Genomic DNA, 19,040 nt, shown 5'->3' with positions numbered 1-19,040 from the left:
TTTTTACATAAATTCGTAACGAGAAAAATTAAATCAGTAGACTCTACTAACCTGATCTCGTCCATATATTCCAAATTACTATTCCACACTGATAGAGTAGGTGGGTAGATGACATACTCCAGTTTGTTAGCAAAATAATCACTTTGTAGGTATGACGAGTTCACTTTCTTCGTCAATTCCGCCCACGATTCCGCCGTTTGGGCGCTTTTTCTGGAGTCATCCCGCGACGCGACGTACATTGTACGTCGCATCACATCACGCATCCAGCACATACCACCAGACTGGTATGTGCTGGATGCGTGATGTGATGCGACGTACGTCGCGTCGCAGGATGATTCCAGAGAAAGCGCCCAAACGGTAAGCGGGCGGCGGAATCGTGGGCGGAATTTATACGTCAGATGTGAGATGAATAAGAAGTAAATGGGGGGCCTCATGAGGCGTTCCCCGGGGGGCCTCATGAGGCGGGGGGAGGTCCTCATGAGGAGGGACCATCCTTGTACGCGGGGGCGGTCCTCATGAGCGGGTTTCCCGGACTGATCTAGGTCGGACCTGTTCTGTACTCTGTAGGCTCTAAATTTACTGTCTGTAGATTAGAATTAGAAACTACACAAATGTACCTAGATGGTCTACTACCTAGACTAAAATCTATATTCTAACGTTATAACTAACGTTAATATACCTGGGCGAAAATTTGTGTTTCTTTTTCACCTTACACAAACAGAGATAACACTCTTTTGACTCGGGGCGCTCCTTCAGCATGCTCAGTAAATTTATTATTGCACTATTAATTAGTATTAGAAACTCTACTGTGTGAAGGAGTGCCCCAGAGGTAATTTGGGAGTAAGTTTTATGTTTGGCTTAATTTAAAGCTTAGTGTGCAGACACTGTACTGTCTGTATTTCATAGGAGCAATTGTCACTATGATTAACCATGCTGTCTGACTGTTGTTGATTATAATTTAATATGACAATAACATTTTTCTTTCACTCTGTCACAGATTGTTTGTCTGGAAGTCCACATTAACTAGTTAGCAAGATGATGGCAGTTTCATGAACAGGGCTTTCCTGGCCAGCCACATATTTCACAAGCAGTATCAAGAGAACGCCACGCGCCATGTGACTGAAATCTAGAGCCAAACACGCGAGATGGAAAAATGAGTTGGGTCTTGTACTCCGATATTCGCTGGTGGACTTGTAACGTTTTTGGAGGAGTGAGTGTGAGGTGAAGCATTGGAGCCGCGAGTGTGATGAAGGTGCAGCGTCAGAAGATGGCCGTCATCCGCCTACACCGTCGCGTGGTCTACGCGGCCATCTTACTCCTGTCTGTTCCATTCCTGGTTCTGCTCTACTACGTGACATCCGATCACAGCGGTAAGTTGTGCGTATTCTGATGTGGCATACTATTGTACTTTCTGTTGCACAGTTTGTGGGTGAAATCTTAAAGGCAAGTCCACCTTCATATATGGATTGAGAGAATGCAGCAATATTAGTAGAACACATCAGTGAAAGTTTGAGGAAAATTGGAAAATCCTTTCAAAAGTTACGAATATTTTAAGTATCTGCGCAGTCACTGCTGGAAGAGAAGACTACTACAGTGTATGATGTCACATGCGTACAACTATCAAAAATAAAAGGAGAATTTCACAAAACTTTACTTTTTGAATAAAGTGCACATTTCTTCGACTTGCTACCGATGTATGTTAAGGGTAATGTTATTCCCCCTGCTTTCTGAAAGAGAGAAGTCGAGTGTTCTTTTGTTATGCGAGAAAAATGGAAATATGTTGAATTTTCGTTATTCTTTCTTTATATCGTACTCATCTTTTCATCCAGCCTTGACTGAGCAGAAACTTCAAAAATTCATAACTTTTGAACGGATTGTCTGATTTTGCTCAAACTCTCACTGATGTGTTCTACTATTATTGCTGCATTCGCTCAACCCACATGTCTATGACGGTGAACTTGTCCTTTAAATCTCTGTTTGATTTTACCCCAAACTTGGGCACAGGAAAAGTCATATTGCAGTGCAGAGGATGTGTCTTCTTAGTACTGTATGCCAACAAATTGGCTCATAATTGTCAGCTGTAAAACATGATTGCTATGCCTTTAAATTGAGGTGAGCATCATTAGTGCCTGGAGCATAGTGATAGATGACAGGAAAGATAATGACATTATACAACTGTAAATGATACAATCATTGCATGTAAGTCCAATGCACACTGGCAAAGGGGGAGGGGGCTACATTATACATGAAACATTACAAAGTTTATGGAATGCTCACGGTGACAGTAATCAAGCATTTATTATTTAATTCATTTGGTGGTATTACCTGTCAAATTTTGCTTTGGTTAAGCACACATAAACCAGGCCTGCATAAACGATTTGATATTATTGCTGTCAATATCAGATACAACATAGATAATGATATCACCAAGCTAGTGCTTCATTATACAATGTATGTAACTGTTTTTGAAATGTTTTACTAATATTTTGATGGTATTGTCCAGAATGGAATAAAGTGTGGGTAGGCACCTACAGAATTTATCTTGTTCTTACGTTATCTGTATCAAATATATTCAATATGTACTATTTTTGGTTATGAATCCAATACTTACAATTTCAGACATATGAGTAGCATGTACATGTACACTTGTACAGTAGGACCATGTCACTGCGATTTCTTATGCTACATAGAAAGGTCTCCTCGTTTGCCTTTCTCAAAATATTGTTACCCTTTCTTATCATTTCACATACACATGTAATTATATATTTATGTATTTGCAAAAAAATTTTAGTGTTAGTTGTTGTTGTTCCTATATACTCCTGAAAGAAAGTGTCAATGTTATTGTTATGTTATTGTTATATTGCTTATTGTTGGAAGAAAGACAAATGAATAATAAACTTGAAACTTGAAACTTGAAACTAGAAAGATAAAGGCGCACCTTTGTGTCTTGTATGAGATATGACCTTGTCTTCCTCATGTTTCAACTGACTTGATAGAAGCAGCAAGGGAGAACAGCAACCTCCTGGGATTCAACAGTCGAGAGGCCATCTTGGCCGACAGGGTCAAGGAGATGGAGCACGAGAACCAGATGCTACGACGACAACTCAGGTGTGTGGAGCCCTGTGATTTAAGGCTATAGTAAGGCTAAGTGCTCTGCCCCACTTCCTTCTCTTCCCTTCCTTTTTGCCTCATCCCTTTCCTTTCCATGTTTATTCTTGCTGCTTTAATTAGTGTGCAAACTTGGTATAAAGGTGTGGGACATAGCACGCACATATGACCCATTCACTTTCCTTCTTTCCTAGATCCCCCCCCCCCCCCCCCCGAAATAGCAACAAAGATATTGACATGTCTCGTGAAATGGCAACCCAAAAAGATAGGCTCAGTGTGTTTCGAAAGGTTCAGAAACATATTTGTTTCACTGGCCAAGTACCTAACATGTCCTGAAAGGTCAAACTAAGATTGTGAGATTTCTTTTCTTATGCATTGCTGATTAGTAGGTATCTAGGGCAATTGATGCACCGCAGATGTGGTAAAACTCATCTTACATCTTTGCCTTGGTACCAGGACACAGTTTGCATTGTCAGAGAATTAACAGTCTGATTCCTTTTTGTAATTCTTTTTTTTTTCAGCATATCACAGAGTCAGCTGCAGCAGACCTACGAGACGTACCAGCAGGTGTTGGTGGAGAACAATAATGTGTCAGGTGACACCGGACCCCTTGAGGCCAATCGCTCCCTCCCTGTCAACTGTGTCAACTCTGACCCCATCCCTAAGTGTGAGGTGAGCTCCACTTGCACTTGTGCTTCATGGCTGTTGCTGCTCCAATGTGAAACTGCTCTTATAAAGAAGTATGGGGTGCCAGAAAGAACAGACAGGGAACAATGCTGGGCCTTTTTTCTGCTAATATCAACCAATTTATAGGTCTTTGAAAGAAAGTTTGCAATCAAATACATTGTAATTACAATGGCATTAAGATCTATTTAAGCTTAAAGTGTGCTCTTCCAGAATCTACCCTTTAAAAGGAAGTATCCATGTCTGGCGACTTTTTGTTTTGTTTTGTGATATTGGGTTACATTTGTGAACAATAGCATAGTGCAATTAGTACTTTGTAGAACAAAACTTCATTTTACTCTCTCTCTCTCTGGTCTTCACAATTATGTTGAAAATTGCATCCATGTTGAAACCTTTGGAAATTTAACAAAGATGCTGTCCTTCCTCTGCCCCCCCCCCCAAAAAAAGAAATAAATAAATGAAAGAACAAATTGAAATATTGCAAAAAAAAAGTAGACAGGTGTTGATCTCTGCACAGTGTTTCTCTTTCATTTTCTCATTGCCTTCCTCTTTTTCCCCTCTTCCTTCTGCTCCTCCTCTTGTATGCCTCCCTTCTGCTCCTACTGCTGCTGCTCTTCCACTTCCCTCTCATCCTCCTCTCCCCTTCTATAACTCTTCATCCTTCTCCTTTTGTACTTCTCTCTTTTCTCTAACTCTTCATCTCCTACATGTACTTTTATCCTTTCTCCACCTGAAACGCCTCATTCCTCTTTGGCCTGCTCCTCCATTTGTCATCTTCTACTTTTCTTCTCCCACCTCCTCCTTTTCCTCTTTGTCCTCCTCCTCCTCTTCCCCCTCCTCTGATTCTTCATCTCCTTCCTTCATTTCTTCTTCCTCCTCTTCCTTCACATCCTCCTACTCTTCCTTCACGTCCTCCTCTTCCTCCTTCAACTCTTCATCTGCTTCCAATTTATCTTCTTCCTCCTCATCCTGCCCTCTAATTTTTCATCTTCCTCCTACTTTGTTCTTCCTCTACTCTCACCTTTTCCTCCTTCTCCTCCTCCTCCTCCTCTTCCTCTTCCTCCTCCTCCTCCTCCTCCTCCTCCTCCTCCTCCTTCTCCTCCTCCTCTTCCTCTTCCTCCTCCTCCTCCTCCTCCTCCTCCTCCTCCTCCTCCTCCTTCTCCTCCTCCTCTTCTTCCTCCTCTTCCTCCTCCTCCTCCTGTTCTTCATCTTCCTCATACCTTTCATTTTTTCCTCTTTTTTTTCCTCCTCCTCCTCCTGTTCTCTTCTTCTCCCCACACCTGTAACTGATCATCTTCCTCATACTTTTCTTTTTCTTCCATGATGCCCTCCTCCCCTTACTCCTTCTCCTCCTCAGACCATCCATGTATCCATTGTTTGTGCCGGTCACAACGCCAGTCGAGATGTCATCATCCTCATCAAGTCCATCCTCTTCTACCGGAAGAACCCTCTCCACTTCCACTTCATCTCGGACGAAATGGGTCAGCAGATCCTCTCTACCCTCTTCCAAACTTGGGATGTACCAGGAGGTGAGTTCCTGTCACTTGATGGGTGATTTGTCACCATCAAAATCTGATGAAGTCACAAGTACTTTGTATCAAAATCTGAGAAAACGTTCTAGAGAAGATGATCAGGTTTACAACTGAGAAACTTGAGATCTGTTTCATTGTCAGAAATTTTGCATGTTGACTTCATCTTGTCAAAAAGCCTATAAAGGTCTGGGCATGCTTTGAAACTTTAAAGTTTTGAGTTTCAGAGCATATGTCAGCACAGTGCTTTGTGTTTTCCTATTGTTCAAAGTGCTTCTCTTTATTGAACTTCACTGGTTTCAAACTTCAAAGCTGTTTTTCTCAATACGGTGTTCATCTGATGTCCAGCTTTCTTTACTATTTATTTGATGCTGAGATAAGGGATGCACTAGTTGAAGAAATTGAAGTTAAAGAATGAGAGATTGATCTTGCCAAAATCAGAGTATTGGTACTTTTCGACTTTTTTAGACACATTTAGCTTTTGGTCACATTAATTGAAGGCTATTGAATGTTCGGTGTGTCCTATTATCAAAATCATGCGGCATCAATAGCAATTCAATATGTAAAGAACAATGAAAACAGAGAGGATAAACTGAATGCTGCCAATTTGGGTCCCATTGTCCTTGGTTACTTGCTCTAGGAAAGTTGATCACTACCATGTACAATAACCTTCCAAGTATGTACATTGGTAGTTTTTATTAAAGCTTGCATGGCATGTATAGACTGAGCATCAATTAACAAAATATATGTTGATATTTGTTTGTTGCTGTCTTAATTGTTGTTGTAAACTGATCGGGTATTTTATATGAAATTTCACATTTTGATTAGTTTGAGTCATGTGATTTTTTTTCCCTATCCATGTACAGCATATGCATTTAGTTGCAAATATCTTAAATGAACATTGTAGTTCATGAAATTGTGGCTTTCACTGAGAATCAGCTACAAAAACTGTTTTATATGGATACACTCATTGACAGATTTTGCACACAGTGAAGAGTAGCCAGATTGAATCTTTGTGTACCACATTTGCACTGCCTCAGTGGAAGGCTTGCCAGCATGGCATATACATATTAATGTAGCTCCAAAACAAAACCATGCTGAAGTTGATTGGAATAGATTACAATACATTTACATTACAACAAAGCTTGCCATTTACTTTTTTTTTCGACATAACCTGTAATTGCTGTACTGTATTTCTAGCCTCAGTGCTTCTATGTAAAGTTACATGAAAAATAGAAAGAGTTTCAAATGCACTCTTGCGTTGCAGTGTTAGAATAATGTGGCATTCGGCATATAAAGAGTCACACCCACTTGCTGAATGGTAATTCTTTGATGTGAGAAAAGCAATTTACCTTGTTTGGTATATTTGCGGCAACATGTGCTTCCTTTCCACTAGTTTATGATTTTCCACATGAATGAGAATTGTGATGTATGCCTCTCTCCTTTTTTTTTTCCTCAGTAAAAGTGAGCTTCTACCTGGCTGAAAATTATAAGGTGAGCCTCATATTGTATAAAAAGCCCCATGCATTAAAGATGTGTGCCAGAAAAAAAAAGAAAGAAAAAAAAAAAGGTCTCAATTTTTAGTGACGGTTATGTTGTGCATTTCTGGTGCTGTTCTGGATTTTGATGGGCAAACTAAGAGTGGACAAAAAGCCAAAAGCCAAAAAAGCAAAGAAAGAACATCAAAATGTTTAACTACTTGTGCACTCTTTAGGCTACAGATGTGGCTATGAGTTGAATAGCATCTATAGAGATGGTGTTTTGTATAAAATAAAATGAAATGAAATTGCATTTTTGCATTGCGCAGTTGCATGAAACAGTATGCGCAGTCAATCATGCACAGTGGTGACAATAACAAGTGATTCATAGTTAGATGCTTTGAAGAGAAGAATGTTGCAAAAATTAACTCAAATCATTGAACAAAATCATTATCATTTGTGTGTATGTGCGTGTGTTTAGTCCTCTGACAGTGGCGATAGCCTCCACTGAACAGCTTTTAGCGGCAGCTCATCTTTAGAATATGGGTGTGCTTCATGAGACCTCATAATAGTGTTTTCACAATGGATTGTTGAAAATTTTATAGTCAACTGTAGCACACACACAGGCTAGTTTCCCACAAGTATTTAGAAAATCATGTAAGATTTACCTGAAATGTGTGTAGTATGGAGCTGGTAGCACAGACTTTACATTCAGGCCCATTTTGTTCTTTCTAAACCCTCTCTGCCTACTCAGCCACTTAGCTAAACCTACCAACCTTTTCTATTACTATTCAGTAGTTCATCCAGTCTTGACCTTTAGTTGTCAAAGTCTGCAAGCCCATTCAGGTGTAACAATGTGCCTCAGTCCAACTGGAAGGCTGTGGTGATACAATAGAGATTAAGGGGATTAGGTAATCTCTACTTAATACTGACATATCTGTGCCAATCACTAAAGAAAACACTCTAGCCTGTTTGCCAATCAGTGCCTAAAGTTACATTCAGACGACAAGCCTTAACCTCGAGGTTAAGCTTGTAGTTAGGGACCGTGAAGATGCACTGGTAGTTAGCTAACCTCGAGATTAGCTCGATGTTAAGGGCCATGAGAATCTTATTGTTAGCGCTGTAACCACGAGTTGCAGGGGGTCCCCACTCGTAGTTAAGCATTGTGTAGACACAAAAATCAACGCACTCAAAAGGGCAGGAATTTAACCTCGAGGTTTCGTAATCTCGAGGTTAAGATTTGTTGTGTGGACGCACGTCGAAGTTAGGGGCAAGAGCTTAACCTTGAGGTCTCCTAACCTCGAGATTAGGGCTTGTCGTCTGAACGTAACTTAAAGCTCTCTAAGGATTGAACAAGGATCGTGTGACATGATGGGTTTGTTTCCATCTTGCAGGGACACTGTTGTGTATGATAAACACATTGGTATTTCTCTCCAACAGAGCCATGTAGAGTGGATACCCAACAAACACTACTCAGGGCTCTACGGGTTAATGAAACTGCTCCTGATAGAAATCCTGCCCCCGGACCTACAAAAGGTATGTGTGCAACGATGCATGGGGTCTAGGCACTCTACCGCCCCCATATGTCTTGTGTTTGGGCTGGTTTGTGGGGTGGAGTGTAGCAGCTGTAACAAATTTTGTTTGTTTGTTTGTTTGTTTTTATTTCCCCCTTAGTTTAATAGGAAAACCAGCCATCAGAAGAGTTATCTCTTTGTATTTAAAACAAAGCTGTGGTACGTTACACTGCAAGTATGATTGTGCTGTATGAGATAATGTATTCTAGTAGTACATTCTAAATGGTTTAGTAACAGTGGTGGATGTTGGGAGTGGAGGGAGAACATAACTGCACATTATTTTTTTCTTTCTTTTCTTTTAGTGCCCGTGCCATTTTTCTTAAACAAATATAATGTATAACTGCACTTTTCATGAACTGAATCAGCATGACAATTACTGTAAAAGTGGAAATTTTCGTGCATTTCGCACAACCAGAAACTAGCGCGAAAATAAAAGCATGCAAATATTTTTGCTTGCCATATGTTCCAGTAGTTGATGTCTTGATTCCACAGAATTAAAAACGTGCAAAACTCTTCTAACCCCGTTGAGCGCGGAAAATTAGTTGCGTGAAAATATCCACTTTTACAATAGTAAGGTCTGGTGGTAGACTCTGGCTCTAGTTCTTGGACTTCTTCCCTCTCTCAGAGCATAGTCCTCGATACAGACATAACATTCGCCAGTGACATTGCCGAGCTCTGGGGCCTGTTCCAGCGGATGACCAGCAAGCAGGCCTTAGCCCTGGTTGAGAACCAGAGCGACTGGTACCTTGGCACACTGTGGAAGAAACACAAACCTTGGCCAGCTCTGGTCAGTTGAGTCATTTTGATTTGGTGTGTTTTTGGTTGTTGTTGTTGTTGTTGCTGCTGTAGTTGTTGCCGTTTTTGTTGCTGCTGCTGTTGTTGTTGCTGTTGTGGTTGTTGTTGTTGTTGTCATTGTTGTTGATGTATGTGTGTGTGTGTGATTGGACAACATTTAAGAAGCACAAACCTTGGCCAGCTCTGGTCAGTTGAGTCTTTTTGATTTGATGTCTTTTTCGTTGTTGTTGTTGGTGGTGTTTTTTTTTGTGTGTGTGTGATTGGACAACATTTACAAGTTTAATAGTCTGTCTCACTTTTGTTTTCAATTTGAACCCATGTTTGTATTTATAGTTTGAAAGTTTCTTTCGTGGTGTAACCTTCAGTGATATTACTCTTATAGTTTTGGTCACGGAAAACCACCCCCTTGACAGGTGTGAATATACAAAACAACACACTAGACATAGTAATGGAAGAGCCCAACTTTAAGTCTTTCAAATGGAGATGCAAGGGGGATTATGGCTTAGTTTTACATGTGAACTGTGGAACGTCGGTGACTACTTCCTGTTTAAGTAGCGCTGAGAACCCTCATAAACAAGTCTTACAGCTACATGTATTCTCACCTAGCTCTTCATAATGATGTTGTAGTTCACCACCTGCAAGTATGATGGGATTGTTTGTAGTTATCCAGATTTAATACACAGCTGTAAGTTGCCAATCAAGAATTTTTGTTCCCAAGCAATGCTGTTGCAGTATTGCAGAAGGACTTGCACCCGACAAATATGAATGTACTGTTGAGAAAAATATGTAAGAATGTTTTCGAAACCTTAAAAACACAGAGCAACTGTAAGAAAACGAAAGTTCTTTTATAAGTGAAGTTTGCACCTTCCGGAATGTTACTTGATTGAGATCAAACTACTAACAGGTAAGTTCTCGTTAAATCTATCAGTTGTACTTCAGCTGCTTTTGAGACCAAACTGCTCTATGCTTATGAAAGAAATCCTAACCCATGTTTCCACCCACCCGGCATTTGTGACCTTTGACTTTTTTTTTTACAGGGGCGTGGGTTTAACACTGGGGTCATCTTACTTGACCTCTACAAGCTGCGTGAGCTGAAGTGGATGCAGATGTGGCTACTGACCGCTGAGAAAGAATTGATGAGTCAGTTTTCTACTGCACTCGCAGACCAGGTCAGCAGGATTACATTGATGCCCTGCTTGAATGGAAATCATGTTTATAATTTCTAGCATGTCTATAAAATCCCTCTCTATACTGCTTCAATAGTTGTTTTATTGTTTAATTTCCAACTTTAATGCATAATTCCTTCTCAAAGGTTTCTTATGACAATTACTTTATATTTTGACAATCTTGTTGATTTCCCGGGCTGGAGATATCATCATCTTCCTTGTCGCAGGAGCACCATGGTTCAGAGGATAAGGTACTGGCATCTAAAAAGAAGGTCATGGGTTCAAATTTCCCCTAGGATTTTACTTACATACAATGTCACTTTTTGTCTGGGTGTAATATTACCTGACAGTAATATGAATGGCAAAGCAGTTTGTAGAAGAGTAGCACAACAGAAGCTCATAAATATTAAAAGTCTTTACTTATCACTTATTCTTTATTTTAGTTGCAAAAGCTTGTGTCTCACCTGTACTGTGCCTAATTATTATCATTATTATTATTATTATTATTATTATTATTATTATTATTATTATTATTATTATTATTATTATTATTATTATTATTATTATTATTATTATTATTATTATCATTATTATTCCTTTTTGTGCAATTTTTCCACAGGACATTATTAATGCTGTAATCAAGCAGCACCCGTTTCTTGTCTACACACTGCCCTGTGCATGGAATGTACAGCTGAGTGACAATACGAGAAGTGAGGTAAGACACCTCTCCCCTTCCCCCCCCCCCCCCCCCCCAAAAAAAAAAAAAAAAAAAAAAATGAATAAATAAATAATAAAAAATTGCACCTGGGACCACATCAATTTTTTTAATGTGTTTTCATACTTTCATAATACCTGCTCTTGTAGGTTGTCTGTTTTAAAGTGCAATTTTACACTATGTTCAAGTTGACTTTGATAAAAACATTAAAAAAACACATTCGAAATTAATGATAAAAGGTAAGTTTTCGCTTGAATCATTCTAAAGATGAGCAACTCATGGAATTTTGAGAAAGGAGAAGAAGGGGAGAGAGAGAGAGAGAGAGAGACAGAAAGATTGAACAAGCCAACACACACACACCAAAGAAAAAGACTAATTGAAAATTGCCCACGGAATTACAGAAGAACTCATGTTTTTGGTGTACCTATGAGGCTCTCTCACACTCTGCTGAAATTAAAAACATAAATGCAATCACAGTAAAAAAAAACATATATGAAAAACAATGAAAAAAAAAATGGAGATCGTTCCAATGCTATCAGAGATTGTAATATATACATATTATACCAATGTTATTCCACAATATGTCCAAGTCTTCAAATTCACTGGTTTACTTTTTAAGTCACTGCAAATCAAATCAGGGCTCATAGACCTTTAGTGTCTCGCGCTGCACCGACTCATTTACTTTTGCCTCTCTGTTAAGTAGCAGGTCACTGCATCTTACGAGTTATTGTGTTCAAAGCATACAGTCAAACCTGACTGTAGTGGCCACCCAAGGGAGACAGAAAAACTGGCCCTTGTGGACAGATGGCCGCTATACACAGGGCCTCTTAAAGTGGAAATCTAGTCCAGAAATAAGTTAGTCGCATAAAAACAGAGTAAAATCTTACGAGTTCAACGGTAAAAATTTGACTGAAATCTGATGGCAAATAGGGAAATTATGACATTTTGAAGTTAAATTTCTGCAAAACAGTTCTTGTACAGTGGATATAAATATGCCAATGAGTGAGCTGACAATGTCATAACTTCACAATTTTCCATTGATGGTGTACAAAAAATGATGAAAATTTAATGTTTCTGCCATTGAAGTCTGAAACATGTTATTCCTGGTTGAATAATTTCAGAATAGTGATCAGTTAGATATATCAGGATTTGAGGCATGGGCATAATTGCGTTTGAATGAAAAACTGGAAATTTCAAAATTTTATGTACAAACTATATGGCAAGTTGTGAGGGTATGACATGCTCACTTTTCCGTTTGCATATATTCATACTGACCCTTCAAGCATTGTTTCCTCAAAAACTAGCAAAACTCCAAAATGTCATAACTTCCTTATTTTTCATCTGATTTCGATCAAAATTTTACCCTTGAACTCGTAATAGTTTACTCTTTCTTATCAGACTAACTTTATATTTGGACTGGATTTCCCCTTTAACATGGCTTTAGTCTCAGAGGATTTTTTTAATTTTTTTTTTTTTTATTGGCTGTATACTGCAGGTGGTTGGTATAAACAGGTGGTCACTAAGGTAGGTATGACTGTACAGTATATTATCGAGAATGGATGGATGATGAGCTCTGAATATCTTTAACCCAACAGCTCTGCTACAACGAGGTGACCGATCTCAAGGCCATCCACTGGAACTCTCCCAAGAAACTGCGGGTGAAGAACAAGCACGTGGAGTTCTTTCGCAACCTCTACCTCACCTTCCTGGAGTACGACGGCAACCTGCTCCGGAGAGAATTGTTTGGGTGCAGCCAGGGCAAGTCAAATAACACACTGAGAGAAAAGGTAATTAGGCTAATTAGATAATCAGGTTAATTAGGTAGTCAACGAAACACTATTTCAGGTAGGTTTGCATGAATAAATAATCAAAGTACATGTATGCATGAGAATATTGTGTATCCAGTTGAATAAAAAAAGAAATGTTCCAGTCACTCAACTATTTGAGGAGGCCTATCTAAACTTGTTTGAAGACCATTTTCTAAGGTGTATAGAGAATATCATAAAATGACAGTTCTGCTTGTAAACATGTGCTCCATTCATGCAAACATGATTGTGGCACTTTGGGACATGGTCAAAGAGATGCCAACCATTACTTTATTGGTAGTATTTGCACTGTGTTTGTTTGTTTTTTGTTGCCAAAAATACTACAGGTCTCATAGAAAGTACTGTTTTCCTCAAAAATGCATTGTTTGTTTGATTTTTTTTTTGTTGCTAAAAATACTACAGGTCTCATGGAAAGTACTGTTTTTCTCAAATTGCATTGTTAAACGTGTCTATTGCAGGAAAGGTAAAACACTGCTTTTCCACCAAAAATATGCCTTTTCAGCCCTCAGGATATTACAATTTACTATTGCAAGATTGTATCTCAACTGTCAGAGTGTGTGTGTGTTTGTGAAACAGGTTAATGCAGGCAAATGAATGTTCAGTGCACAAATGAATTTTGCAAAGATTGCAGCTACAGGTCCAAAGAAGAGAGTTAACTTGTGTACTTGTGCAAACAATCCCCCCCCCCCCCCAACAAAGAAGAAAAGATTTTGTAAGGAGCTAACAGCATGCCTGGAGTCATGTACTGCAGACTCTAGGCTGTCAAAGAGTTTCTCTACTCCCAACTGTATAATTTAGTTAAACCCTCAGAGGACAGGCTGATTTTGCTACAACATGCATACCCCATAGACGTCTGCCCGAGTATACTCGGGACTTACATCTGTGTCGTCCAAGGGTTACATGTAATTTTCAGGAAATGCATCAAAAATATGACATGCTAGTAGCTTTGCTGCAATTTAATATCTTCCATTATCATGTTTCCTTGATTGCCTACAGTGACCTTGGAAATAGAAATCAATTATGTTTTTTGTTTCCTTCCTTGGTTTGTTCCAGTTAAGCAGTCTTGATGAAGATGACCAATGCTATGAGTTCAGAAGAGAGCAATTACTAATGCACAGGACCCACCTTTACTACCTGGACTACGTCAAACCGGTAAGTCGAAAATACCGATTTGAGTTCCGCCCTCTTGTCACTTCGAGTCCATTTGTTAGAACTAGCCAGATTCTTGGCATGGTGCATTTTCATTTTTATGCAGTGTGTGAATTGCTTGTGAAAAGCTTCTTTTCAAGCGTCATGGTTGAAATTCTTGATAGCAGTAAGTTTGGTTTGTCAGTCTTTTAGTGGCGCCACAGCAGAAGCTTGCAGAATAACACTAATTCCACAGGCGAGTGAAATTTGGCACACACTTTGGTTTTGAGGTATTGACAAAGCAAGAGCTCATTTCTTGAGAGGGGCAGAAAGTGGCTTGCTACAGCAACAACAAACTGCAAACCAAGAAAAAAAGAAATTAGGAAAAAATATTGATAAATGTGCTTCTTGAATTTTATCACTTTGAGTTCTTTCACAAGGCAGTACATAGGGGTAGGTGCATTATTCACCTTCATTGTGAATTCCAGCGATTATCATTATAGTAATTTGTATTAGTATTAGCTGTGGTGGTAGTAGTAGAAGCGGTAGCTGTAGTTTAGTGTAACGGTGGTAGTACACTTGTATGGTAGTATTAATAGGAGTAGTTAGAGTAGTTTTACTGCTAGCAGGAGTTTTAGTAGTAATAGTAGTAGTAGTAATAGTAGTAGTAGTAGTAGTAGTAGTAGTAGTAGTTGTTGTGGTAATTATACATTGATAGTACATGTAGTTGAAGTAATCAGGAAAAGTGATAATATAAGCCAAGTAGTAACATGTCATTGCAGTAGTAATGGTATTAATGTTTATTATAGTGTTCATGGCAGTCACAAAATTAGTGGTAGTAGTAGTAGTAGTAGTAGTAGTAGTAGAAGTAGTAGTAGAAGTAGTAGTAGTAGTAGTAGTAGTAGTAGTAGTAGTACTAGTAGTAGTAAAAAAGATGATTGAAGCTAATTATAGGAATCTTAGTAGGATTCAAGTACTTCATCCTACTCTTGGTTTTCGTGCAGAAAATCACTGACACTGATGTGACTCTGGTGGCCCAGCTCTCTATGGACCGACTTCAAATGCTGGAGGCCATTTGCAAGCACTGGGAAGGTAAGTGATGCCTAAGTTAAATTACACCTTAATTACACCTAACAAATCCTAACCGTAGTAACCTTTAGTTACACCTTGATTACACTTTAATTACACCCTGGCTACACCCAGGAATCCTAACCATAACTCTTAGTTACACCTTAATGACACCTTAATTTTGTCTTAGTTTTGCCGACAGTAGACATGAGAAGCTAGGGTTACCTGGTAGCTTTCATGCACCGCAGCTTTCACCGGGAAATATAACATGTTTTCATTGATAATTCTGCACAGCATGCCTGAGTGACCTTTAATATCTAAATCATCTTTTCTCCCTTTTCTGTGAAACTGCACGTCCTAACTCTCTCTGATTTCAATCACTTTTTGAATGGGTGTGGTGGTCCAATTCGAACAAGATATATATATATATATATATATATTTATATATATATATATATATATATATATATATATATATATTTTTTTTTTTTTTTTTTTTTTTTTAAAGCCTAGAGCTTGCTCTTTTAAACAATGTAGAAAAGTGGAAATTTATTTCGGCCTTCTTTTTGTGGGTTTTGAGCTGGGTAGTTACAAGTATAAACATGCATTTTCTCTCTCACTCTATCAAGCTCTCCCTAGACTGTGCTTCTTGTGTGTAGTCCTTATATGTGATTACTTTTCATACTTGTTTGTCACTTTTCCTCTGATGAAGATAATGCTAGGATGGAAAGCTCAGGCCCCTTTTGACTCTCTCTCTCTCTCTTTCTCTTCCTAGGCCCAATAAGTCTCGCCCTGTACATGTCCGATGCCGAGGCCCAGCAGTTTCTGCGCTACGCACTCAGCTCAGAAGTTCTGATGGCGAGGAAGAACATTGGATACCACGTCGTCTACAAGGACGGGGTGAGATTCACCACTTTGGATTCTTTGATGTCTTCAACCTGAAAAAATGGCACTACCTTTATTAGATCTCACATATCACCACTAATATGTTTCCATTTATGACAAATTTAGTGATTTCTTTTCATTCCTCTTTTTTTTTTAACCATTTTTCTTTCAGTAGGTGGACTATTGATAAAAGGATCATAGACTGAGTGCACCAAATATCATTTCTCTGCACTCTGAAAATTTGTACGAAAGCTGGAAGAAAAGTATGATACCATTTAAATGTGCTACCTTTTTTTCACTCTCTTTCTATTTTTATTCTTCTGTTTTGAGAGTTGGTCAGAGCAGGCAACTTTTTTTTTTCCAACTTGACTCAGTTTTCATGATCATTATGTGCAAACCAGTATTGAAACTGTCACTGTCTGTTTCTATGTTCTTTTTATCTTCTGATAAAACACTTGACACTCATTGAGGGAGTTGTATTTTTCCCAAGAGATTATGTTTCCCCGAAGTGCGCAAGTAAAATATTAGATACCAAGGGACTATTGAGTGCCATATATACAAGACGAGACAATATATGTTATAATGTATGGACTACATAAATACACATTTCAGTCTATCCCCGTCTGCAGCCAATCAAATTCTTGAATGATATCACCTGACATCATGTCACTGCTCACAATGTAACAATTTCAATTCTTGCTGCATTAGTCATGTGACTGCATTTTGACCAATCATTGACCATTACTTATTATGTTGACCATCTAATATATCTGTGTACCATATACATGTATGTATTGTAAAATGTATGTATTTTGTTTTTTTTGTCTCCCAGCAATTTTATCCCGTAAATTATTTGCGGAACACTGCAATGAGCCAGGTTCAGACGCCGTACCTGTTTCTCAGCGACATTGACTTCCTCCCGATGTACGGTCTTTACGACTACCTGAGGAAGGCTATTAGCATGCTGGACATGGCAGGGTCCAACAAGGTGAGAATTTCTGTGAGGGCTGGCATGGTAATAAAAGGATACAGTGTGCTTGATTTGTGCCTATTGTATGACAAAAATTGAACCCAAAAGATGGAGAGTTTGGTTGCAAAATATTTCAAGTGGCACTTTAAGACATTTTTAAGTAAGTCCATCAGATAGAGCAAAAAATAAAAAATAAAAAATAAACAAAACAAAACAAAACAAAATTTATAGTGGTACCTCACTTGCTACTTGGCAAAGTTATTAGAAAAAAGTCCCATATTTTTCTATAATTTTTTTTTTACAGCTTTAATGGCAAATATATTTTATCTCAGATTAACAAGAATGAAGTTAACATGTTTTGCGACCATGCTTTTTGTATAATTTACTTGGTTGACTGGGGTCTTATAAAGTGGTGACTCTGTGTTGTAAGCCTTCTGATTTCGAGACAGTCTGTATGAAGGTGAAATATGGCCATGGCATTAGATGCTTGAAATATTAGCTCACATTTCTAAGATACATGATTATGTGTAGTAAATGAAAAACAAACAAACAAACAAATTAACAAACAAACAAAGAATTTAAAAAAGCAATCAAACCCCAAAATACAGAATTTAGCACAACCTGCCAAAGACCGTTCTTTGCAACCAATACCAACACAAAATAAGAATATATTGTTGCTATTTATTTTTAGAAATTTTAGAAATGTATTTTTCAGTTTGTAATCAAGTCCTAATATTACATCTCCTAAACCTTAATAACCTGTCATAGTGCTATTGATGTCTTTATTCAGTTTGACAGAACTGCAGAGATCTGTAATAATAATTCAAAAAAAAAATGAATTTGTGATGGAACACATAGACTTGAACTCTGACCCTATGTATCTTCACTTCCTGTCTGCAGGCCTTGGTGGTACCGGCATTTGAAACCCTACGGTACCGCCTCACCTTCCCCAAGTCAAAGGCAGACCTCCTCCACATGCTTGACATGGGCACCCTGTTCACCTTCCGCTACCACGTCTGGCAGAAGGGACACGCCCCTACAAACTTTGCCCGCTGGAGGACGGCGACCACGCCCTACCAGGTACGCGAGAGGTGACTTGAATCGCCCATGATCTTTCGCTTCTGCTCTTGTCTTTGTCCATGCAAAGGTTGGACGTTGTCCCCCATTCATACCATCTTTGTGTGCATTTGATCGCTTTCCTGAAATGTAACCTATCGTACCATACCTGTGCCAGAGGAGCGCTTGAACATTCCTAAAAGGTACCATACCGTATTATATCCCTCAGGTAAAGTTTCTTGCCATATGATTATACAGAGCACGAAAATGATGTAGTTTTTGTACTTGCTAGCCACGAACAGCTGGATGCGGTGCAAAGACTTACTATCTAGCGTGATATAGTACTTGTGGGAATCCACGATTTGCACGCAATCGTGATCGTGTGATCGACATCTAAATTTCTCACATTAGAATGTACGCAGTGCGCGTAGTAGCGATACAAGCTAGCGACAGTGGCTAGCTAGCTAGCGCGGTGCCGATGGCATTACAGAAATCTGTGGTGCGATGGCATGTGTGTGTAGTGTGATCAACGCAGTTCAGCTCAATTGACAAAGTGACTGCTTCAAGTAACGGAGGAATTTCATAAATTGCCGCAGAAGTACAACATATCAGATACGGTTTAGGAATTATTTTTATAAACTAAAACCGATTTTGAAGATGATCTGGGTAACGAAGCCGCTTTAGGCCTACTTCTACCTCGATCTTTCGGAGTTCTGCACGCCGTAGTGTAGCTCGTGCGTAGGAATCAACAACGGTTTAATACACGGTGGCCTATACATACAGTGCAGTGGTGTCGTTCGCTACGCGTTGCACGCACTGCTGCTGCACTGCCACGGCCTAGATTTAACGTTAAGCCTCCACATTTCCAAAAGGGAACCTTGTCATCACTCTAGTAAAATGCTTGAGAGGGATATAAAACAAATATCGACTGCTTTCTTTCGGGCCATGGTAAAACTGTTTGCCCTCGGTGATTTCTCAACAGTGCCATGTCCCTCGACTTCGTCTCGGGACATAGCACTGTTGAGAAATCACCTCGGTGCAAATAGTTGATACCATCT

At 39.0% G+C, this 19,040-nt stretch overlaps 1 protein-coding gene across 1 annotated transcript in view; it reads left to right on the top strand.

Annotated features, from left to right (window-relative positions):
- The window catches only part of LOC139738269 (xylosyl- and glucuronyltransferase LARGE1-like), a 28,330-nt gene that overhangs the window by 897 nt on the left and 8,393 nt on the right, over positions 1 to 19,040 (top strand). The window contains exons 2-16 of the mRNA XM_071648917.1: positions 998 to 1,370; positions 2,997 to 3,108; positions 3,630 to 3,780; positions 5,150 to 5,321; positions 6,781 to 6,815; positions 8,240 to 8,335; positions 8,999 to 9,160; positions 10,206 to 10,337; positions 10,954 to 11,049; positions 12,645 to 12,836; positions 13,929 to 14,027; positions 15,008 to 15,095; positions 15,847 to 15,971; positions 16,789 to 16,944; positions 17,827 to 18,006. Coding sequence (XP_071505018.1) covers positions 1,247 to 1,370; positions 2,997 to 3,108; positions 3,630 to 3,780; positions 5,150 to 5,321; positions 6,781 to 6,815; positions 8,240 to 8,335; positions 8,999 to 9,160; positions 10,206 to 10,337; positions 10,954 to 11,049; positions 12,645 to 12,836; positions 13,929 to 14,027; positions 15,008 to 15,095; positions 15,847 to 15,971; positions 16,789 to 16,944; positions 17,827 to 18,006 — 1,920 coding nt within the window. The 5' untranslated portion in view covers positions 998 to 1,246. The remainder of the gene's footprint in view (positions 1 to 997; positions 1,371 to 2,996; positions 3,109 to 3,629; positions 3,781 to 5,149; positions 5,322 to 6,780; positions 6,816 to 8,239; positions 8,336 to 8,998; positions 9,161 to 10,205; positions 10,338 to 10,953; positions 11,050 to 12,644; positions 12,837 to 13,928; positions 14,028 to 15,007; positions 15,096 to 15,846; positions 15,972 to 16,788; positions 16,945 to 17,826; positions 18,007 to 19,040) is intronic.

Source organism: Diadema antillarum, unplaced genomic scaffold (assembly GCF_040938485.1).
Source record: "Diadema antillarum isolate AM-2024a unplaced genomic scaffold, OU_Dant_1.0 seq00000732_RagTag, whole genome shotgun sequence".
Lineage (NCBI taxonomy): Eukaryota > Metazoa > Echinodermata > Echinoidea > Diadematoida > Diadematidae > Diadema > Diadema antillarum.
This window is presented reverse-complemented; position numbering and strand designations above follow the sequence as displayed.